Here is a 23,352-nt window from a genome sequence, read left to right as displayed (position 1 = left end):
CAAATGCTGATCTAATTATCATTTTTGTTAGGACTGCAATGAATTAGACTTCATTTGATAGATAAATTTGAAGGCAAAAAAACTAACGATGTCACATAGAATGTAGCAAGTACGAGGACAAAATAAAGTTGAATGTTTGGTATTACTTAGTGTCCAATATGTACCACTAGAAATATTATTCGACAAAATCGATAAGCCATCTCAAATTAGGCAATTTGATGAACTCAAATTCCTCGCCTCTTGATGCATTTGGGATGAAGCAGGAAGGATTTATAAATAATTATATCTGATAAAGCTCAGATCTTGCAATACTGCTGCTATAGTAACGGAAAGAGAAGATAACTTGGGAAGTTATCTATACAAACAATTTTGACAATTGATACCAACACTAAATTTATTAATCTTAAAGAAAAAACCAATACATTCTTTGTAAAATTTTCCAGCATAATTTAAGAGCCATGTCTCTCGGAAACAACATAATGGAAAATTTGCATAAATAGTTCTACATTGCTGCAAAACTATAATATCTCAGCTCACCCAACAATGACGTACAGATATATAGAAACGCGAAGACAGCTTGCTACTGATAAAGCAACTGAACTGCACCTAAGAACAATCATTTTCAAAACTCTTACAATGTTAAGCTATCAGGATTCTCGACAATCTTTGCAAAAGTCTGCAGGAAGGCAGCCACATCAGCACCATAGATGATCCGGTGATCAGCAGTGACATTCACCTAATAGGATTGGAACCAATTAGGTAAAATAGTAAATGAGAGCTACATTTCTAAAAACTTTTCCAATCTATTGCAGTTCCAAACTAATTATGTAAATAAAAAAAAAATTGATTGTGTTTTTGAGGTCAGTCAGACATGGCCGTAGCTTGCCATGAAAGCTAATACTTCTCAAATGATTTTTCTTTTCCTGTTTGTTTACTGTAGGATTAGCACCACAGAGGACACCAATTTCATTCATCTCATTCCTAAGTGTTGTCTATGTGCAGTGTAATGTGTATATGACATATGTACACATGTGCACACATATTTTGATGCATGGAATACAAATAGTACATACATCAATATACGTGTATATGCACATGTAGATAGATAGATAGAGAGAGAGAGAGAGAGAGAGAGAGAGAGAGAGAGACAAACATTAGGAGGCTTCCAAGTTCCAACAGCAATGGCCACCAAGATATGTATAGTAACCCTACTTCTAATAATTCATTCATATTGACTAATGTTAGGGGGTTTAAGCCTTAGACATGAAAATTGGTTTCCCTAAATTAGCAGTCTAATATACTATGCTACTATCAACTCATATGAGTAAAAAACTACTACATGTTAAGTTCTTGGATTAAGAGGGGATTAGGTTGGGTATTTGAATTAAAGGTAGCTCCTTAATGATAGTGGAAGAAGATGAAGGTGGAGAAGGAGATGCGTGCGAGTTAGAGAAAGATAGGATGAGGAGGAAGAAGTTGTCGCTCCTAGAAGAAGTAAAAGGCGGCGGCAGACGAGGGGAAGGACTCGCTCCTAGAAGAAGTAGGGCGACAACACACGAGGGGAAGGAGTCTAGCCGATGTTGGCTAGGGTCGACGGGAAGGTTAGGGCACAAGAGAGGAAGGAAGATAGGGAGAAAGAAGATTAATTCCAAAACTAATCCAACTAGGGTGCACTCCACAGTACTTAGAGGCTACCTAATTGACCTAAACAACTAAAGAAAATCCCTAATTACAAAGCTGCGGCACATTCTCTATATATGTGAACGCGTGCAGGGCCTGTGGTCGTTTGAACATGCAAAATCTGTTCTCTGTATATGTGAATGCATGCCGTTCGAATGCGAGTCCATAGCGTTCAAGTGCACCCCAATAACAAGTTTTATTCTTCAAACAAAATTTATTCCTTCCGATACAACTTGGCCCAGCCCGAGTTGTATCAAATCATGAAATAGTTTCTCGGCATCAAAATGACTACATGAATAGGTACAACTTTTCTGATATGAGGAATGCACAACTTTGAGGATTGTAGGTCAGGTGAGGTGGATATGCTCCAATGAATGCTCTAAAGTCTATGATGATGAGTGTCTATACTCTAATAGGGGCTATTTAAGACTGATTAATGTGCTGGATCAGATTCAGGCATCTTTTACACAAGTTTTAGGCTTTTAAATTGAGATAATATCAAACATCCAAGTTCACATGCTATCAGGAATAACCTCTTGACTTATGGGCCCATCAAATTTATAGACAAGCACAGAGCATAGTGCACAATCCAATTATGTTTTGGTCATCATTATCTCAGTTGCCACAATATATATTGGCTACTTTGATCTATTCTGCATAGCTAATTATGAGAGCTTAGATATGATTCTAGGATGATGAATCCAAAATTAGTTAGTCAAACACATATGTCATGCCTAATGAGGACTATTTGGGATTTATTTTCAAAATAATAATATTGTCACTATTTTCTAGAATATCCCGAGTCCCGACCCTAAATAGTTGGGGCTAAAGGCTTGTTGTTGTTGTTCAATACTATTTTCTCAAATATGATCTTGCATATCTTGGTTTGTTTACATAATAAAGAACCATATGGTAGAGGAACATTTATTGGTGGATTATATAGTGGAGTACTATGTCCAATGTATTCATTGGACATCATTATTTGTTATGCCCTTTGCAAATGATGCTGGGTCATGCAAATAATTCAAGTGACTTTCATTTATCGATAAGCTTTTGTTTAGTTAACCTATGCCTTTGGAGATTGGACTATAATAGTCCACCAGTGCTTCATAACTATAAGCTATATAATCCCCATAGAATTACAAACTAGAACAGAACTTGAACATATATTACTACAGGTAAAAAGAAGTGACAGAAAACAGTAGCCAACTGTTGTCATTAACTCATTAAATGAAATTACTAACAATCAGGAAGCACTTTGAATCTTCTCAAGGAAAATAAGGTGAGAGAGTTTCATTTTTAGACGTATAAATGTAAAATCATTTTCATTTTGCAACTTATCTATAGCAACAACCAAAGGGATCGATTCATAATACATGGGAAATCTGAAACTGCACTTACCAGCATTTTACTCTTAACACTAAGGAAACCGTCAGTACCGGTCACAACAGAAGGCTTTGAAGCTCCAACAGCCATGATAGCTCCCTGAACAGCAAACCCGTTACTTCTTAGGACACTAGAAAGCAAATTTAATAGCATGTAAAGAATGATTGGAAAACCCACCTGACCAGGAGGAAGAATGGCATCAAATCTGTCTACCCCAAACATACCTAGATTGGATAGAGTAAACGTCCCTGCATAGTATCAAAGACTCAGTGAGCAGAATCCTCGTGGAAAAAAAAACTAAGAATACAAATTAACCAACAATTTGCAGAGATACAAACCTGAGTTATACTCATTTGGTGAAAGCTGCTTAGCACGAGCCTTCTTTACTAATTCTTTCCATCTTTGAGAAAGCAAATACAGGTCCAACTACATTATTTATATTCCAATTAGCTGCGAACATAGGAGGCAAAAAAAAGTTACACCATATGATTTTTGAATGTTGTAAATGTAAACCTTATCAGCATCTTGAAGGACGGGAGTAATCAGTCCACCATCAATAGCCACAGCAACAGCAATGTTAATATTGCTATTGTAAGTGAAGCTCTTTCCATCCTTGCAGCTTGCGTTCATAACCGGATGCTGCACAAGTGCCATAGCTGCAGCCTTCGCCAACAGTGCAGTCATTGTGACTCCCTTCGACTTGATCTAAACAGCAAATCCCACATTCGAGACTAAATTAGCCAAACTAATCCCAACAAATACTCCATAACATGATCACCCAAACAACTCCCAGATCAAAATTTCTCCTTTTCATATAATTAGAATTTTACCAGATAAACAAAGCACCAGAATGAGAGAAAGGTAATACCTTTTCATAGAGAGAATCAAGAGCAGTGGTAATCACAGGGTACCCAACTCGAAAAGTAGGCACAGAGAGGGTCGCCACCATGTTCTTGGACACCGCTGCCTGCATTGGCGTGAAAGGAACAACCGTCGATCCTGGAGCTGCCGCCGGGGCTGCAGCAGCCACAGGAGCTTTAGCAGCACTAGCTTCTGGAGAAGCAGAAGCAGCTGGGGAAGCTGCTGCGGCAGCCGCCGGCTTCTTGGGCTGGATACCAGCAGCAGCTTCAATATCCTCAGCAGTGATCCTGCCATAAGGCCCGGTTCCGACCACCGTGGAAATATCCACCTTGTGCTGCTTCGCAAGTTTCTTCGCGTAGGGCGTAGCGACCGTCTTCCTCGGCCCCTCGGATGCGACCGTTGAGGCAGGCGTCGGAGCCGCAGGAGCCGGAGGAGGAGAAGAATCGGAAGCAACAGGAGAAAGCGTAGGAGGAGGGGGAGGAGCAGACTGGGATTTAGATTGAGCTTGGGCTTTCGCGAGGGGGATCTCTTCCTCGGACTCCGCGAGGAGGCCGATGGGGGAGCCGACGGGGGCGGTCTCACCCTCGGGGACGACGATGGCGGCGAGGATGCCATCGTAGAAGGTCTCGACGTCCATGTCGGCCTTGTCAGACTCAACGACGACAACGCTCTCCCCCTTAGAGAGACGGTCGCCCTCAGACTTCACCCAAGACACGATCTTTCCCTCCGTCATCGTCGAGCTCAGCGCCGGCATAAAGATCTCGCGGATCTTGGCCCGGATTGCCGGGATCCGACAGCCAGCGCGACGGAGGGGGAGTGGGCGGCGGGGGAGGATGGGGAGGGAGGAGGAGAGGGAGGAAGAGAAAGAGAGGAAAGGGGTGGCGGAGGTGGAGGAGGAGGAGGACGAGAGAGTGGTGGCGATAGGATTAGGAGAAGCCATTGGTGGAGGTGGAGGAAAATGTGAGTACAAGGAAGAAGAAGTAGAGATTTGGAGAGATTAGAATTGTTCGTTTAATTAGTAAGAGGAGGAGGAGGGGGGCGGAGAAGTCGAGGGAGGGTTCTTTTGGTTGGTTAGTTGGGAGGGCGTTTGAGCTTTGAAAGTATCGACATTCGACACACGCACGAAAGTATTGTGTGTGTGTGTGTGTGTGTGTGTGTGTGTGTGTGTGTGTGTGTGTGTGTGTGTGTGTGTGTGGACTGTGGAAAATTTAGCATAGTGATATGTACATTACATGCGATGGATATATTGACGAATAAACATACCATCTCAACAATTTACAAAAGGGTTTGAATACTTCGAAGGTCACTTATCAAATGCATGTAAGATTCATTTATACATGGAGGATCGTCATAATTCTTATATAATATGGAAACAGATCTCCTTTTATTATACACGTCTGCATTAATTTAGATGGAGAAAAGCACAAGAACACGGGAGGAGAAAACCGTAAGTAACCAGTCTACAAGAAGCTGAAATTTTATCATTTCCAGAAGATTAACATTCCATCACCGTGCTCCCAACCAAGAGAAGAAAGCTGGCAAGGAATGAATCCTCGTACAGCAGCAGCAGCAGTAGCTTCGATCATACCATCCTGTCGTGTTGGAGGAAAACAGTTCACCGAGGCAGGACTCTCAGCAGCCAGCAGCTGAACCTTTTTCCGGTACATCCTCATCGGCTGCAGCCTGAACGCTGCGTGCAGCGCAAGCAGCTGGATCTGGGATTTTCGACCAGGCTGCTTCCCATTCAACTGCTTTGGCAGTACTGCATGCCACGCTTGGGCCTCCTGGTACTATTGATCTTGCAGCATTCTATTTGAAAAGATTGTGAGTTAACAAAACAATATTTGCATTGTGGGACAAGAATTATCTGCCAAATAGTTATACTGATCAAAGTTGAACAATCATACTAATGCTATAGCAGACCAACAACAGACAGTGGTTAGTCGAATTGAGCAGAAAGTATTCCATTCAGATTTACACATGATCTTACAGTCTAAAAGACACTAGACATAATATGGCTACATTAACTCAATGTAATAATTATTAACAGTTTATGTCCTGAGAACTACTGAATTAATAACTATGTCGAGTAAATTAATGTAAACTGATAAGAAATATCAGTGGTGAACATTTGCTTATTTAAGAGAGCTGGATATTCTTATTACAGTTTGCAACTTCCCAAAAATGTAAAAACATTGAGAGATCCACACCTAGGGAAGAATCTCTCAAATATTGTTCTGTAGTAATATGCATCCTTTGACGTTTCTCAGGATAAACAAACTTGCATTCATCAACATCGCATCAATAACCTGGCATTCGGAAGTGAAAAATGCAGGCTTGACAAAAAGATATCATCAAAAAGTATATCTTTATGATACAAGGTCACTTCCCAGTAATCCAAGCCATGAGATAATAAAACATTAATACGGTTTGAATTCCCATATTAACTGTAACTTGACAATTTGCAACGACAGATATGACTTGTAATTTGTAAAAATAAGACATACATGTAGATTCACATGGTCCTTCAAAAGCCATCAATCCAGCTGTGTAACCGACCAACACTAGATTGTTCTTTCTGCCTGTACAAGATGTGCTACAAATGGAACACACATTTATGCCATCAGATGTCAGAAGTATTTTGCAAAGAGTTAAGCAAAAAAGAATATGAGATGAAACATAACAGGCATCCCAACCTTTGGCAGATAGGGGTTCTCCTCATCATCAAATGCATTCCGCAGGACCCATTTCTCAATCCAACGGAGATTGGGTCTTATCTGAATTTAGTCAGATTGATGTTACAATTGCTGACTATAAAAGATAAAGCATACACTGATAATACTTGATTGAATTATGAACAAGAAGAAAAAATTAAGCTGCAGTGTTGCACAATGTGAAATGCGAACCACCAAACCAAAATACTTTACCATACAAAGGTCCAAGAAAACCACAATAGGAAATATGGCAGAACTCTTAAATTTACTGCTTAACTTAGTCTTCAAATCTTTTAGTATTTGGGAGAGACACCATGTATTGTTAGTGAAGAAAACCCAATAACAAATTATGAAGAATCCAACCTATGATGCTTTATTATCTAGAAGAAATTGAACTACAAAAGGCTAATTAATTTACATGCAACCTCTTTTTACTACAAGGATGTTACTAGGCACTGACCAAAATATCGTGCACCTACTATCTTCCATTCAGGATCATTATCCATTGCTATGTTGATGATGTTCTTGTCTAGAAAGGGAACACGAGCCTCCAGACCCCATGCTGAAGTTGGAATGTTAGCCCTCAAGCAATCATATAGCTGAAGAGCTTTTTTCTAACATCAAATTGAACAAATTTAAAAAGCATGCTCATGGTTTCATTTACTATATTTATATGAAACAATGGCTTAGATATCAGCACATACTGTATGCAATGTGTTATACAGCAAAAAATTTGCCAATAAAAGGATGATTGAGTGTGTAAAACGTGTCTGTCCAGTCCGTGAGAATACCAAGTCCACACTGCAAAATATCAAGTTTATGCCCAACAATGTACTTGATAACCGGTTTCATACAGCTAATATACTTCTTTGGCAATTGCAATACTCTATGTGCAGTTTGTACGTCGTGGATGTGAAACCTGAGGATTTTTAGGAACCATATCCCCAACATTTCAGAAATGTCCAGAACAACGATCTACACACAACATTTCAGATACAAGCCCACTTTGTAAACAGAAAAAGCTTTCCCCATTGATTTCATGCAATCAACCTTCAGAAAACAAAAAGGTAAGAAATTTAACCTAACAATCCGATCTACACACAAATTACTCGTCATTAAAGTGGATCTTTAAACAACTAAAAAAGAACAAGAATACCGGGACATATGAGATACCCAAAAGTTCTTTAAAAAGAAAAAGATTGTAAATAGATTATAGATCTAAATAGATTGTAAATATATAATATTTGGAAGAACCTTAAGCTATATGTTGGTACTAAATATTGGTATCTATTTAAATAATATTTGGCAAGAATCTTAACTTATATAATATTTGGTTTGAATGAGCAACTCGGCTATTTAGCAATGTTTAATTCGGAGGAATAGTTTGGTGACGCAGACGATTTGGAACCTAGAATATATAGCTTACTATATTGGCTAAAGTTTAGTGGAGCTTCAGTACCTCTGTATTTAGAAAATATTGGTTCTTTCTCTAACTCATATTTAACTTTCGAACTTTTGAATGATCAAATAAATAAATAAAATAGCACAAGATGATGTTTTTTTTTCCAGAAATTGAGATATAGAAAAAACATTTTTTAATCAAAATCTACCATAAATTGTGTAATCCAATTCTTTATTCTGAAATTGGATTCAAAAGATTGATGATTTATAGGTTAAGATTCCATCCGGCTTAGTTAGTGGTGACGCAATTGTGTGTTGTGAGAATACTTGCAAGCTATAGCATTGAAATGTAGGAGCACAATAACAATACAAAGATGCCCCCTCAAGAAGGCTTAAATGAGTCATATAATCCAAATCTTACACTATGTTCATGTCCATCTAATAAGGAAAAAAATTATCCTGCTCATTACTACCATAAGGAAATATCTTCCATGTTGAGAATACCTATTCATGGATCTTCATTGCTATTCTGTCATTTAACCACACTGTTTACGACATATGGATACCCGTTCTGACATGATATTAACCATAGCATGACCGAACAAGAGTAAGATTCCAACAGTGTCACTCATGGGGTTCCAAGTTCTCCAATTTAAATCTCTGATAGTTACATCAATTTGGTAAATTATTGGCTTGAATATCTAATTTATAGGTATAATAGACATATACCTAAACCAGTTATTTATCAAGAATAACCCAATCAATTAAGCATTTAAATATTCTACAGCAAAAATTTGAAGTATTCAACAGCTAATATAAACACAGAAGCCACTTTGAAACAATCATCAAGCAGCTGGGTTTTGATCCAATATGTCCATAGGCTCAGTAGTCAGTACTCAGCATGATATTTAACAAATATAAAGATGAAAGAAATGAAAGTTCCACATGACCACATCCTGTAATGGACTAGTGGTGGTACACTCAAAAGCTTAAGATAACCACTAATCTACTTCTGAAGGAGAATCAAAGAGAAGGAAAACTGTTGCAGATAATTATTGATCAAGGAGGCAATAGCTGTTTGGATATCAGGATAAAGATGGGGCATCCGACAATCCCCATTTTTCCTTAAAGTATCTTTGGTATATGATTAATCCAAGATAAAGACCGGGTTAAAAACGAATCACTGATCTAGAAAGATTTGAAAGATCTCCCTCCTAGCTGTACAGACGATTTTCATCAAAGACAGCTTGAGACAGAGGAATAAAGTAGGAAAGAAGAGAAGTTCCCAAAGTTAAGAGGCAAAACTTACCAAAGAGATGGAATCTTAGTGTAGCGTTGAGGTTGTAATATTACCACAAAGGCCAGAAATTTTCTTATTCTGGAATGCTTCTTTTGCTCATTTCATCCTCTTGAGATAAGAGGAGATGATAGAAGGACACGAAATTGTGAGTGAATGAAGAGTTTATGGAATCAAGGAGCAAGAAAAGCAAGCATTGATGTGAAACAACAATAGAATAACCCAAAAGCATGGTAGATGTTCACCAGAAACGGACGGCCACTATGCCAAACCTTCCACTATAGCTACATTTCATGCCCAAGGAAATCAGATAGATACAGATCATATGATCCAAAGTTAGGATTCCACAAAGAACAGGAAGTTATTGCTTGCTCTCATTCTTAAGTAATTAGGCTCTAATTGCTATATAACATGGCACACTTTCATAATCATACAATTTCTACACTTTATAAAGAAGGATAAAGCAGGAACCATCACAAAATGAACAGCACTAAATTGGCAAGGCAAGATACTGAGTTACAGAAAATAGACGACTAATGAGATAGAACACAACATTTAGTGTTTCCTTTCAATGATCATGTCAATTCCAATAATCACAAAAATGTAATCTTTTGTATCTCATAATCTAATTGGCCCTCAATTTATTTTGAGTTCATCAAGCACAATATATATATATATATATATAATGTTTGGTACATTGACATAACCTTTTACCTGGCAACACGACACAAGATAAAAGATAGAGCTTTAAAAAAAGAGGATAGAAATAGGCCAGAAATTAATTGATAACATGCTATTTAACAGTGCTGAACACCATGAAACTGAAGCTCAGTCAGATCAAGCAAAAAGTGTACAACAAAACCAACATTAACATAAGTTTGACAAATGGCAAACTTTATTCAGACAAAAACGAGATAGGTAAGGAAGAAAAGAAGAAGAAATCAGCATTACAAGCGGTGTGATCGATCTACATGTTCTTGTAACGAGCCACCTCAGCCTCGTTGGGAAAGAATCCCATGAGGCGACCCGCCGAGTTTTGATACGCGTACATGAATCCGCCCATCAACCCGATCAACCCTCCCGTCACCATGGACGGCCCCCTAATGTTGGGCTTGATTCCTGCACCAACCCCAACCATGCCGATAAGAAACCCTAACCCAAGAAGAACTAACGGGGGGGGAGGAGGAAGAAGACAAGACCTGATAGGTATCCGACGGTGACGGAGACGCCTGTGATAGTAACGAGGCGGAGGTAGTCGAGAGTGCTAAAATTGGCGACGGTCTTCGTGAAGGGCGGGTTCCGGTCAACCACCGGGTACTCCGGTTTCACCGACGCCGTTATGTCTGTGTTCATCTCTCCTCTCTCTCCTCTCTTCTCCTGTGGATGTGGAGTCCAACTGTCCAAGTCTACGGAGAACAATTTTGGGCCCATGAGTCATTAATGGACCCAGAAGGCTGGATCTTTTACCAATTGGGTTTGGGTTCGGACTATTGGCTTTCGAGTTCAAAGGTTGGTCAGATTTGGACGCATTATTTAAGAGTAAAGCTATACTTATCCTCGTAAGTCCGTGGTAACGGGAGAAAGCTTCACACCTGCACGCTGCACCATCCATAGAAAGCTAGTAAATATTAAGATAACAGCAAAACTTGCACTTATTACAATAAAAATAAATAAATAAATTACATTTTTGCTACTGCAGTGTAAAGAGCAACATCATCTCAGGTTGGCCTCCAGATATGCTCTCAGCTAAAATGCCAACATTGGGGTAGCAAATGAAGCTAGTATTGACTCTATCTTGTTCTTGATTTCTCTTCAAATATAGGACTGCATACAGCAAAGATAAAAATTAATTCATATTGATAGGATTTGAGACAATATATGTAGAAGTAGGCAAATCCTTGTAAATGAGCTTTAAGAGAGCCGACGGATCGGCATTGGAATTTGCGACATCTCTGAGCATGGCATTCAAAAGTTTAATGCTTTTTGACTTTCATGTGGCTCTCTCTTGTTTCTTTCCACCAAATTAATGGAAGATTATTCGGGGAGAAGGAAGACGTGGAGTCCGGGACCAGGAACAACCTTTGTCAAAATTAATCATTAAGCTAGCCTAACATGGTTCAAGTAATTAAATTTGGATAGCTTTATTTCACACCAACATATTATGGTCTAATTAAAGGAGTAACTTTCAACAAATATTTTAACATCTTTCGGGATATATATAAATACTGTTTCTCGCTTGCAACTTTTCGTGCTTTTCGCCCCGATTATTTCGTGCTGTACATATAATAAACCTCAGGAGCCTGCTAGAATGCTTTCATCTCACAGGTGAATCAAGACTGTGTGGTCTACGTAATTCACTAACTACTGCTGGTAGAAGTACAAACAGGCACTTCGCTGCCGTCGTGAACAAAACAAAATACATCTCCGGCATTCAGTCTACATCTAAATCAGATTACTCTCCTCTGCATACAACAACACATCATCTATATATATGTCTAAATCATGATGCTCTCTTTAATCCCTCGGGCGTGCCAACCATAAAGAGCTGAGTGCTCGAAGGCGAGAGAAGTAGTCACTGATGGCCAGCAAAGCTCGAGCTGCTTGTCGAGTAGTTAAGATCCGATGCATTTGCTGCAGTGTCTGCTGACGTAAAAGATCAGCCTGCAACAGAGACATATGGAAGTGAGGGAACAATTTTAAGCACAAACATAACATGGATTCAATACTTTCCAAAAGTTTACAGTCGCACATAGGTGATTTTAGTTGTTTGATTGTGATCTCTTACCTGGCGGAGGAAATTCTCGAGGGTGCCTAGCTTGCCCATAGCAATTGCCATCTGACCCATGTAATTTGCAACATTGTCAGAGCCAGTAGATGGCCCAAGAGAAGCAGAAGCAAGAGTTTCTGCCAGAGATTGCTGCAAAGCTTCCATTCCCTGAGATAAAGCATCCTCTGCCTGCTGAGATGATTGTTGAAGATTACATATACCCACCAACTGTTGGTCTGTTAATGGTTCAAGGTGGCCAGCGAGTAGCTGCAGAATTTTCCATGACTTTGATTATTGACAGTGTATCGTGGCTACCGAAAAGAAAAAGGGGAAGCAGTGTTGCAAGTACCTTCAAAAGTTCAGACGATCTGAAGCCTCCTAGCCACATAAAACACCTCTCTACTGGGGTCGCCCACATTCCTGAAAGCATGTGAAATACGTCGGACTTTGTACCTATGCCTTTGAGCTTAAAAACTTCATCGTAGTGTGTCATCACAGCATCGACCAGAACCCTCAGCTCACCATCACCCACTTGAGAATTTAAAGCTGATCTTAGATCGTTAATCTGATGCTGATGGTCATCAAGCCAGCGAGCATATTCCATGTCAAACGCCAAGGCTCCTACAAATATTATCATGCAAAGCAATTCAATCAGGATAGCTAAACTTTGCAGAAGGCAAATCAAGCATTCAGGTGATCCTCCACTAATATCTAGAACTTGTATATCGTCATTGATATTCCCCCCATTAAATTTGTATGTTGCCGGCCATTTCTCTCTCGTAGCAATTGGGAGTGCAGCAAACCACTTCATATACCCATCAGAAAGTAAAATTCCTGGAGCAATTCTTGATTATGAGAAGGCGACGCGGCATAGGACTAGAAGTCTTTGTACTTGGAACTGTTTACTTTCTCCGGACATCGTATAAAATTATAAAAATTACTAGTAACAAAGTTAAAATTCTGTTCACTGAATGAAAGGATGGTGAGAGATAATGACTTGCAAAGGCTATTACTAGCTTACGCAGAAGAAACAAAGTGAGTATATATATATGTATATATGTATATATGTATGAAAATGAACTATGTCATACTGAAGACAGCATAGTACAATATAATGTATCAAGACGTAGGACAAACCATTTCCGGGATAACCATGATCTCCCGATAATCCACTTGCTATGAAAATACCCTGCAAAAGGGAAACAAATTATAAATTCCCTACTTCAGAAGAAGGAATTGACAAGGCAAGATCTAATTTAAGGAAAGCATCACTTGCAACACCTGTTGCCTTGCTCTTTGAAGCTCTTGCTCAAGTTGTACCAGCTTCACCCGGCTATTCTCTAGTTGCTGAACGTACGCCTACAAAAAAAAAAAAAAAAAACAGTCAATAATAAGAATCTGTTTGATTCCGCGCAATAACTTCGGTAAAAAAATTGTTAAAATTACATATAAAACTCCGAAAAGCAAGTGTGAGGCAGTGAAAGTTTCTTGGACAAGTTAAAATCTTGGTCAGAACGACATATAAAGCATACAGAATTTATTGCATCTACCAATATATTAACATCAATGATGCGGGGAAAGAATGATCAACAAAAATACTTGCTTTTTTCCTCAAGCGACTTTTTCTTGCAGCCTCGCGATTCTGCGCAAGCCTACGGAGCGTCTGCTGATAATTACACAGAACCATCAATGCATCTAACAACAACAACACACTTATTTTGATCAACTCTGAATGAAAAACAAAACTAACCCTTTGATCCCCTGTTCTCTCCTGCGATACAGCAGAAGAATCCAGACAGACAACAGCCCCTTGTTGACCACCTTCAATCTAAGTATCAAACGTATTCAATCCAATAGCATAATAGAGCATCAGAATGCCGTTTTGAGGCCTAAAAACAGAGCAGCGACCGAAATACTAGAAGTTTTAATACCATCTGATTTCTATCATCATTGTCTACATCTGTGGATGTATCAGTGATGGGGCTCGTGACTACCATTCCAGAATCACCCCAGTTCTCAAGTTGGTTTCTTGGGAAGGAGAATCGCGCCGCATCAGCCTCCATCCCTGCAGTCGAAGCGGCCATGTCTAAAGCTGTCATGCTCTGCAATCATCGCCGCAAGAATCACATCGACCCATTAGCTAAAACCCACATCAAACAAACCAAAGAACAACAAAAGATATGAAAGGAACAAGATAGAGATTACTGAGTGAGTTAGGCCCCCAAAATGCAAGTGCAATGGAGAGGAAGTAGCAGCGGTGAGATTGCTAGAAGACTTGGGGCTAAGCAATGGGCCTTCCCAGATCATTTCAGCAGCCAAATGAGAAGCTATTAATGTGAAATATAACAGAAAAAACAAGAGAAAGCTGATTGACATTACTTCTAGTGAGATCAGGGACAGCATCCCCAAGGTGGAATCCAGCTGGGCCCTGCTCTCCTCTGCAACAAAGAACAGCAACAAAAAACGTGGGAATCCCCACAAAGAACCAACCAAACCAACCACATTTCTGTCAAGGAAACAAGTTAACTATGCATAAAAGAAAAGGAAATGGTAGTCATTTTCTTAAAATACCGAAAGAAGTGGGAGTACATGCCGGAGGAGGAGACAAGAAGAGGTGAGAAGGGTGTGAAGAAGAAGAGGAGAGGTTTGCATGATATAACCCGAGAGAGAGAGAGAGTAAAATTGATCAGTATAATAGAATGGAAGAGAGAGAAGAGTAAGTGTCCATCAATGGGATTATCAATCAATCTATCTATCAGACCATCTATCACAGGCTTTTATAGGAATCGAGTCCCGGGGCACGTATCGTATCACGTAATTATTGTAATAAATGCACGTTTATCTTGGGAGGGGAGAATTTTGGTATTTGTGAAAAATAAATGAACATTTATCGTATCACGTAATTAAGAATAACTAGCATAGATTTTGAATACAGTGGGGGTTTTTTTTTTACTATATCCAGTGGGTTAGAGAGCAACATTTGGATCAGTTTAGAAAATTTGGATAATTATTTTCTATTTTAGAGAACTAACCTTTGATGCTAATCAATATCAAACTCTCTGTTCCATTTCATAAACTATATAAATGGTATTTATATTTGAACGTTATTTTCATTAATTGTTTAAACGTTGTAGTTTTTCAAGCATCATAGTCGCAGTTATATTTTTGTAAAGATAATTTTTGTTAAAGGGTAAAATAGTTCCGGTACTTCGATAAATATAGAGAAGCACTGCAGCTCTCTTAAAAATTTAGGAATGAATAATAGTGAGATGAATTTTATCGAATTTAGCTGATCCAATATTATTTTGGGATAATTTTTTTTAATATTTTGAGGATGTTTAGTTGCTAAAAAGTAATAGAAAAAATATTTGTTTGTTATAAAATTAAGTTAAAGAAACGATTTTCTTACCTAGCAAAAATAATTTTTTAATCTTTTTAAAAAGATTTATTTCACTAAATTAATAATTTTTATTAAACTTTAGTTTCTAGCAACAAAACACACAAAAATAAAAATTCATCTTTGTCTTTTTCTAACAAAATAGGATTAATTTAAAATTTTGAAAATACTAAAATCCCATCCAAAAATCGAATATCATAATATCAGCAAACTCCAAATTACTTTTGAATCATATTAGATGAGTGACATAAAAATAATTAAAAAAAATAAAAGTATAATTTAAAACGGATAAAAATTCTACTTTACATTTCATTCCCTATGATAATTCTTAAATTCGACATAACTCAAAATATTGCTTAGTATTTTTTTAAGCAAATAAGAGATTTTATCAATATATAATAAAATTAGAAAGCTTTATTTATAATATAATTAAAATGTAGGTGTCATTTGTAATTTTCTCTATTTTCTAAAGTACTTGTACCATTTTAACTATATTATAAATGATAAAAATATATAGTTATTTAATTTTCTCTGATATATAATAAATTGGAATGGTCTAACAATGCTTAAAATCGACCAAATTTGAACAACTTTAACAACCACAGGAAATTAAAACTCAAAATATTTAGTAAATGAGGTGAGCTGATAGAATACAACCATATATATTTTTTTCGTCAGCGCATCTGGAAGTGTGAAAAAATAGGAATAAATGGGATTTAGAGCCGGGAAGTAATGATCGAACTTACGACCCAGATTAGATAGCAACGGAAATAAAATAGCAAAGACAAGGCTAAAGGAAAGGAAAGGAAAGGCGGGCTCAGCTCCAGCTCCAGCTCCAGCTCGCCAACGCCAAGCCTGCAAGGCAAAGCAAATCGCTCTCGATCTCAGGAGCTGTCAGGCGTATCGGTACGGACGCCTTTATTTCTTTTTGGCATCTTGCTATTTGATGATCACTGCTGGAATTTGCGCTCTTTCCTGTGGTTTTGCCAGTCGAACAGAACCCACACACACACAATGACATAAATAAATAAATAAATAAATAAATATATATATATATATATATATATATATATATATATCCGCCTTGGCCTATGCCACTTTTTCAGTTTTAGCACTCCGTTTGGGCTACGACTGGGCTCTATAGGCTGGCTAAGCCCAAACAAACTAAGCCAGGCCCATCTTGGGATTTATGGGAAAATCTGCCTTGATTCAATGGTGGTGGTGATTCAATGGTGGTGGTGGTGGTGGTGGTGGTGGTAGAAGTAGTAGTCAGGAACTCGAATGCCTATGAGTACATATGAGTTAACTCATATGATTAGCTTATGATTAGCCGACATGCTCCTGTTGCAGAGATATTGGGTTTGAGTTTTCTTGTTGAGGATGATTGATATGGAGCGTATGTTTTGGCCTAACCTATATATTGGAAAGAATTTTAACCTCTTTTCCTTGTTATATGATTAGTCTGACACGGCACAAGTCATTGGCTGAGTGCCTCACCTTGGGCTAACTACTCAGTATGCCAACCAGTGGGTGGTAGACTTGTGTGGCACAAATACTATTTGGTCTATAGTCGGCCCAAACACAAGCCGGATATCAACTCCAGTAACGTATTTTATCTGATCCCATGTTTAAGCCGAAATGGAGATAGTTGAGAGTACAAAGGTGTACAATTAGTAACTCAGTCGACTACTTTAAAATTTTAAATTGTTAGAAGGCAGTAATTTTTCTTATATTTTATATTCTAATAATAACTATAACCAAAACTTTATTAGCCATTCTAAGTGAAGTATACAGGGAAAAGATAAAATTAATAAAAGAGCGTATGTAAGGAAGCAAATTAGAAGAGGAACTTAAGCTCACAACTTTCGCAAGCACTGTGCAATGGCAAAGAATGATCATCCAATTAGCTTTGAGGTCAACTGGCACCGTTACCACATCCACTTCAGTGGACTGTATGCTTCGTGGACTTGGAATCGAAGTCTTTTAGATCATATAAAACAATTGAGATTAGTTACTCGATTTCCTAGTCACTTAGCATACTTTATTGATGTAAACTTTTACCAATACAAATATACGAAGAAATTAGCCTATTAATAGTTATCTCTCATACCCTACTAACCTTTCCTGATGATAGTAGTAGCTTTGTTATTTTACAAGGATCTAGCAAGGAGCATTACATCGTTTATTTAGAAAACAAAAGGAAACAAATCCCAATATATGCAAACCGGAATTAATCCAAATAGACTCATAATAACATCATTTTTTTCTTTCTTGGGTCCATAAGTTGAAGACCTGCATCTAATTATGCTCACTTCCTTCACGATACATTCCTTGCATGACCGCCGGCTGAGTCCTAGTCGAAGACGTAGCTCTCGGCATCCGCTCCAAGTTAAGATGCCATCCTGCAAAAAACACCAACCAAACACCAATTAATCCTTCACTTTGGTCAAATTTTTCGAAGTATTCAGGGGAGCTCTAGAGCAACCTAATTCCATATCGAATCCATGGTTCTTGAGCTCTCTGTACTGTTGACAGAGAGAGCAGCGCTCACAGCAGAAGTGAATGCAGCAATCGCAGCAGGGGACTTCAACTAAGTCGTATTGAGCTCGGAATTTGGATCTATACATCCATGAATATATCCATTGGAATCCGGTGAATGTATACAATACGGCGTACAGAGCTCCACTCATACCGCATGCTGCTCATCCATTTGCAAACAAACATTAGTGTTAAAATTTGTAGGAAAAAGGACATCCACTAGAGAGCAAATTAAAGGCCAAGGAAATTTGACGACTTACCCGTTGTGCCTTTGTCGATCATTTCAGCGATCCTACCAAATGTAACGCATGGACACCAGCAAGTCAGGCAGCCTGTCAATAGAACTATACGTGTTACAATATTTACCAGAAGAGAAAGAGGAAGAAAAAGTTTAAGCCGAGAATCTTACAATTTCCACAGTCGTCAGTGCAGTCGAAGAGCCCCGAGGACCAGGAATGGAGTGGGCGGGAATTGGTCGGCATCGGAATGCCGGTCACCGCCGCCGCCGCCGGAGCAGCCGGCTCAAACGGCTTAGGAGGATACATGACTCTAAGGTTTAGAACTTAGAAATATTAGTGGTGAGATACAGATCTACATATGTTATATATATATATATACATATAGATATTCATATGTGAAGTTCATATCGGTTGACCTGATGACTTTGAATAGTATGAATGCATGTATTTATTTAGTTGCTAAATACTTAAATACAATTATCTTTTGGCTGGCTTCCTGAATGAGTGGATGATATTCGAGAGATATTCATATTGTAGGGCATGTGTTAAGCTGGCACCTTTATTTCCACTCTGTTATCTTGGAATAATAAGTAGCATAGAGAAAAAAATAAGTGGACCTACTTGACTAATCCTCGTCTAGTCTTTCTAAAATAATAAAATAAAGAGAATTGAAGAAGAAAAGACAATAATAAAATTAAAAAATAGGGGTAGATGTGACATAGTAATTTAATACGATAATTTGACTTTTAAATAGATTGAAAATTACCTTAACCTACTTTGAGTTGTAAGTCTGTCAATTCATCTAACCTGATAAATAATTGGATATTGACATGTTTAGCCCAGTTTGAGATCAGATCCATCCATCCACTTATGACACAATAAGACTCAAATAAACACTTTTATCATTTAAATTCTCTATTTACAACATGAACAAAAGTATATTTATAATGTAAATGAACTAGTTTATAATTCAAATAAACTTATTTATAATTCAAATGACTTATATCAATTTAAATAATATGTGTTATGATAATTTATTTATAACCCATATAGCCTATTTAATACATAAATTGTATTTGTGATTAAAATTTTTAAACCATTTAATAAATTAATTATGTTTGTATTTGTATCACTATAATCCAACGCAAACCCACTTAATCGGATCGAGTGTCACCCCTTATCGGAATCTGCTTGTTTATTATGCATAGTCCACGCATGCTCCATTTACTAGACATATTTGCAAATAGATACCTCCCTTTTATACTGAACGTATTCAGTGCATTCATTTTCCTATTAAAATGGACATGAGGATGTTTGTCTTTAGGGCTGTCAAAATAATCAAGCTCGGCTTAAGTTCGGCTCGATAATGCTCGATCAAGCTCGGCTCAAAAATAGCCTAAGCTGAGCTTGATCATTAAAGCTAGGCTCGAAATTAAATTCGAGCGAAGCTTGATCCCGAGCCAGCTCGATCGAGTCGGCTCGATAAGGCTCGAATATATATATATATATATATATATATATAGTAATATCAAACTAATATGAACCATCAGATTAAAACCCTTTCACTCATTCAGAATTTTAATCGTTATTTTCTGTAATGATGGCCGTGCCACAGGCAAGATCCGTGCCGCGACATTTGCCGCCCATGCCGTAAGAAAATGAGAGAAAAATGTACCACCTTGGTCGTCGTCGTCGCCACTCGCCCAAGCTTGCGTCTGGTGCCCTAGTCGAGGGAGAGGAAGAAAGAGATTGAGAGAGAGAGGGTTTATCGGTTAAAATTTAAGTTGCAGATTCTCTCTCTCTATCTCTTTCTTCCTCTCCCTCGACTAAGGCACCCGACGCGAGCTCGGGCGAGCGGCGACGGCGACGAGGTCGATGGCGAAGCTATTAGGAGGGGTGTTGTGCGGCACCCCTCGTGTCACGTGCCGGTACGCCGCCGGCACGGCCATCCTTGATTTTCTGACACAATTATCTTTATTGTTTGTAATTTATATTTTGGTTGCTTATATTTTTTTAACATAATTATCTTTGTTATTTGTAATTTATATTTTGGTTGCTTATAGTTTTTTAACATAATTATCTTTGTTATTTGTAATTTATATTTTGGTTGCTTGTAGTTTTTAACCCATTTATCTTTATTACTTGTAATTTATATTTTGATAATATTTATATCTTTATACTTGAATTAGATTTTATTTCAAGCTTGATTCAAGCCTAAATTAATTTAAGCTTGCTCAGGCTCGAAAATGGTTTGAAATTGATAACGCTTGAAATCACTAATTGAGTAGCTCGTTTAAGCTCGAAATTAGCTCAAATTCGAAATTGGCAAGCTTGATCACGAAGATAGGCTCGAAATTAATTTCAATCCAAGCTTGATTAGAGCCAGGCTCGATCAAGCTCGGCTCGTTTAAACTCTTATTTATCTTAAATGCGACAATGTCGAAGAATAATGACATTTATTGAAGAAAATAAGATAAAGTGATAATTAATACGAGGCTGTTCATCTATGAACCCATTAGCTTTTACTGCTCAAGTCTCAACTTCAAAGTTGTGTCATCTAAATTATAGCATGCCGATCTTAGTGCAAATTAAGTCGTATTTTTATAGTGTTTTGATCTTTTATTTTATTGAGTGAAAGTTCATTAAAGAAGACGGCAACAAGGCACCAAACCAATGCAATCCAATCGATATTTTAAAGAAGACCACAAATAATAATAATAATAATAATAATAATAATAAGCTCCCAAATCTTAGCGGAGGCCGGCACTGACATTGACATTTTGATCTTTTATTTGAATAAAATTTTTTAAGTCAACTAATGGACTGCCATAATTGGGTAAATGAACAGCCAAGCCAAGTTTTCAGAGCTGGTAGCTTCCGGTGTAAGCTATATATTTGTTTTTTTAGTTGAAGTTCATAGATTAAGTAAGCTGGACCATTGTATATAGATACAAAGGCCGAATTGTCTACACTAACTGTGGTAAATCACTCATCACACCTACTTAAAATGAGCGATAGAGTTCATGGCAGTGCCTTTAAAACACCCACGATAAAATTTATTTAGAAAAATTACACTTTAATTATAAAAAGCCTTGGAGATCCTGAACCATAACATCGCTTATTCATCAACACGTACCCACATCAAATGAGAATTAAGAAACAAATTAATCACACTAGCAAGCGAGAATCAATCAATTGACTTGTGATAGCATAGATCATTATCGTAAGTTTAAGCCTTCCAATCTTTTTGCTTTTGTTCAACGACCCATTCCTTGCATGAACGGCGGCTGAGTAGCCGCCGCAGCTCCCTGCCTCTCCATGTTTAGTTGCCACCCTGCAAAGTCACCACCAAAACCAATTCAGCCATGCGATCTCCTTAAATTGAACATAATTCAGTATTCTTATTTCAGAGAGTAATTAAAACTCTATAAATTCATAAAAGAGAGAGAGAGAGAGAGATATATACCTATGGTCATATCGAATCCACGGTTCTTGAGCTCCCTGTACTGTTGGCAAAGTGCACAGTATTCACAGCAGAAGTGAACGCAGCAGTCAGCGCAGGGGGATTCAGGTAGGTTGTACTGCGCCCGGAGTTTGGATCTGTACATGCACGAGTATATCCACTGGCACCCCGTAAACGCCAGTATTAGCCCATAAAGAGCTCCGCTCGTCCCGCAGGCTAATTTTTTACAATCAAATTAGACCTTTCTAATGGTATCCAATACAACATCAGAGCTATTCTTTTCTGGATAGTAAATATTGAATTAAACATGCAACTTACATGTTGTGCCTCTGTCGACGACTTCGGCGATCCGGCCAAATGTCACGCATGGGCACCAGAAAGTCATGCAGCCTGTTGTAATATTAGAGCACCGTGTAAATGCAACAGACATGCAAAGAGATAGAAGAGTAGTTAAATTAAGCTAACATCGATCTTACGTACAGTTTCCACAGTCATCAGTGCAGTCGCAAAGGCCCGTCGTCCAGGCTTGAGATTGGCCACCGTATGCATGGTGATGGGGAGGCACCGGAACCCCGGGCATCGGCTCGAAGGACTTGTTGGCATTCATGGCTGGAAGGTTAGAGATAAGTTAGTTAGATACTAGTGAGGAGATACCAATCTGGATATGAGGATGGATCTATTTATAGCAGCCTGACCATGTGAAATTATTATATTTTTTAGTATTGCTTACCTGCAAATTATGACTTTGACTAGTATGGATGTATTTGAATAAGTAATACGTCGGAAGGGAATGAATGTGATGACTGATTCAAAGTGGAATGATGGATATCGGAGTGGGAGAGGACAAAAGTATTTATTAGCTGGCTTGCTAGAATCCATGCAAGTTGAGCTAATTGTATTTTTTTTTTTCCCCCCCCGTTTTTTTTTACAGTAACAGCCAAGTATTAAATCGCTATAAAACTTTAAAAGAACTCATGTTGTATACGTGCTTTTAAATTCAAACTATAATAATATCCATTTAATCGGAACACCATTAACCTCTCTAAATAATAATAATAAAACAGCAAGCATTATTTATGTAGCATCCAGGTCCAGCTAGCAAACGTGGTAGTAGTTAGAAAGTTGCTTTTGTTTGGGCTTTACCAGTCTGCCATCTTAGACTACTATGTAGAATAGAACGAAAGGATAATATCAGATGGAAAAAAAACACAATTCGGTGGGTTTATTCTACGTGTCCCCAGCCAATTGATTACCACCTGTATTTTGACCTTATCAGTTATCTGGTCAGCCTTAATTTAGTGTTATGCGTTGACTTCTCAGCAATTATTAGAGTACCAGAAACTATAAACTCTTTATCACAATGAATTATGAATACCGGATTGGTATTATAAGCAGTGTAACGAGAAAACCTTGTTCCCTGCCTAATTTAGGACGAGTGAGGAGGGAGAGAAATCTCTATCTCTTTTCCGAATACTTATCCAGATAGATGATCGAAATTTAAAAAAGAAAACAAGAGAGGCCAAGCTCCTTCGTGTAACTTTCTTGACTTTTTAATTAAGTCAAAGTAAGATTTGTATCACACGGTACGGCTTTCATTAAAGCCATAATT

General features: G+C 38.0%; 5 protein-coding genes across 7 annotated transcripts; all 5 read right to left on the bottom strand.

Moving 5' to 3' along the window:
- Positions 1-376: 376 nt before the first annotated feature.
- On the bottom strand, positions 377-5,050 carry LOC140788722 (dihydrolipoyllysine-residue acetyltransferase component 4 of pyruvate dehydrogenase complex, chloroplastic). Its single transcript, XM_073138128.1, has 6 exons — positions 3,935-5,050; positions 3,580-3,771; positions 3,405-3,492; positions 3,244-3,314; positions 3,082-3,165; positions 377-736 (listed from the first exon to the last, which is right to left on the bottom strand). Exons 1-6 carry the CDS (start codon positions 4,865-4,867, stop codon positions 632-634), a joined length of 1,473 nt encoding a protein of 490 aa, XP_072994229.1. The 5' UTR covers positions 4,868-5,050; the 3' UTR covers positions 377-631.
- Positions 5,051-5,213: 163 nt separating this feature from the next.
- LOC140788730 (uncharacterized) lies at positions 5,214-10,765 on the bottom strand. 2 transcript variants are annotated; one of them, XR_012109082.1, is made up of 5 exons: positions 10,539-10,757; positions 10,291-10,458; positions 6,624-6,704; positions 6,435-6,523; positions 5,214-5,736 (listed from the first exon to the last, which is right to left on the bottom strand). XR_012109082.1 is itself a non-coding variant. In XM_073138143.1 (2 exons), exons 1-2 carry the CDS (start codon positions 10,690-10,692, stop codon positions 10,307-10,309), a joined length of 306 nt encoding a protein of 101 aa, XP_072994244.1. In that variant the 5' UTR covers positions 10,693-10,765; the 3' UTR covers positions 10,098-10,306. The 2 variants fall into 2 exon arrangements, 1 of the variants encoding a protein (XP_072994244.1); XM_073138143.1 differs by lacking the exons at positions 5,214-5,736; positions 6,435-6,523; positions 6,624-6,704 and having other exon boundaries at positions 10,098-10,458; positions 10,539-10,765.
- A 900-nt stretch (positions 10,766-11,665) lies between these two features.
- Positions 11,666-14,871, bottom strand: LOC140793499 (transcription factor TGA2.3-like). Of its 2 annotated transcripts, none has more exons than XM_073145007.1 (11): positions 14,678-14,871; positions 14,486-14,544; positions 14,312-14,400; positions 14,038-14,208; positions 13,857-13,934; positions 13,710-13,769; positions 13,388-13,465; positions 13,244-13,295; positions 12,456-12,727; positions 12,125-12,373; positions 11,666-12,000 (listed from the first exon to the last, which is right to left on the bottom strand). In XM_073145007.1, exons 1-11 carry the CDS (start codon positions 14,695-14,697, stop codon positions 11,854-11,856), a joined length of 1,275 nt encoding a protein of 424 aa, XP_073001108.1. In that variant the 5' UTR covers positions 14,698-14,871; the 3' UTR covers positions 11,666-11,853. The 2 variants fall into 2 exon arrangements, with proteins under 2 accessions (XP_073001108.1, XP_073001115.1); XM_073145014.1 differs by having other exon boundaries at positions 13,710-13,772; positions 14,678-14,837.
- Positions 14,872-17,522: 2,651 nt separating this feature from the next.
- On the bottom strand, positions 17,523-18,638 carry LOC140793314 (cell number regulator 10-like). Its single transcript, XM_073144726.1, has 4 exons — positions 18,451-18,638; positions 18,302-18,373; positions 17,989-18,201; positions 17,523-17,905 (listed from the first exon to the last, which is right to left on the bottom strand). The coding sequence occupies exons 1-4, from the start codon at positions 18,584-18,586 to the stop codon at positions 17,802-17,804; spliced, it is 525 nt and encodes a 174-aa protein (XP_073000827.1). The 5' UTR covers positions 18,587-18,638; the 3' UTR covers positions 17,523-17,801.
- A 2,650-nt stretch (positions 18,639-21,288) lies between these two features.
- On the bottom strand, positions 21,289-22,400 carry LOC140795700 (cell number regulator 10-like). The gene is made up of 4 exons (XM_073148427.1): positions 22,224-22,400; positions 22,062-22,133; positions 21,747-21,959; positions 21,289-21,614 (listed from the first exon to the last, which is right to left on the bottom strand). Exons 1-4 carry the CDS (start codon positions 22,348-22,350, stop codon positions 21,538-21,540), a joined length of 489 nt encoding a protein of 162 aa, XP_073004528.1. The 5' UTR covers positions 22,351-22,400; the 3' UTR covers positions 21,289-21,537.
- Positions 22,401-23,352: the final 952 nt, after the last annotated feature.

The sequence above is a fragment of the Typha latifolia genome, chromosome 1 (assembly GCF_019914945.1).
Source record: "Typha latifolia isolate L0001 chromosome 1, TyphaL0001v2, whole genome shotgun sequence".
NCBI classification, from domain to species: domain Eukaryota; kingdom Viridiplantae; phylum Streptophyta; class Magnoliopsida; order Poales; family Typhaceae; genus Typha; species Typha latifolia.
The sequence above is the reverse complement of the archived record's forward strand: the minus strand, read 5'-3'. Positions and strand labels throughout refer to the sequence as shown.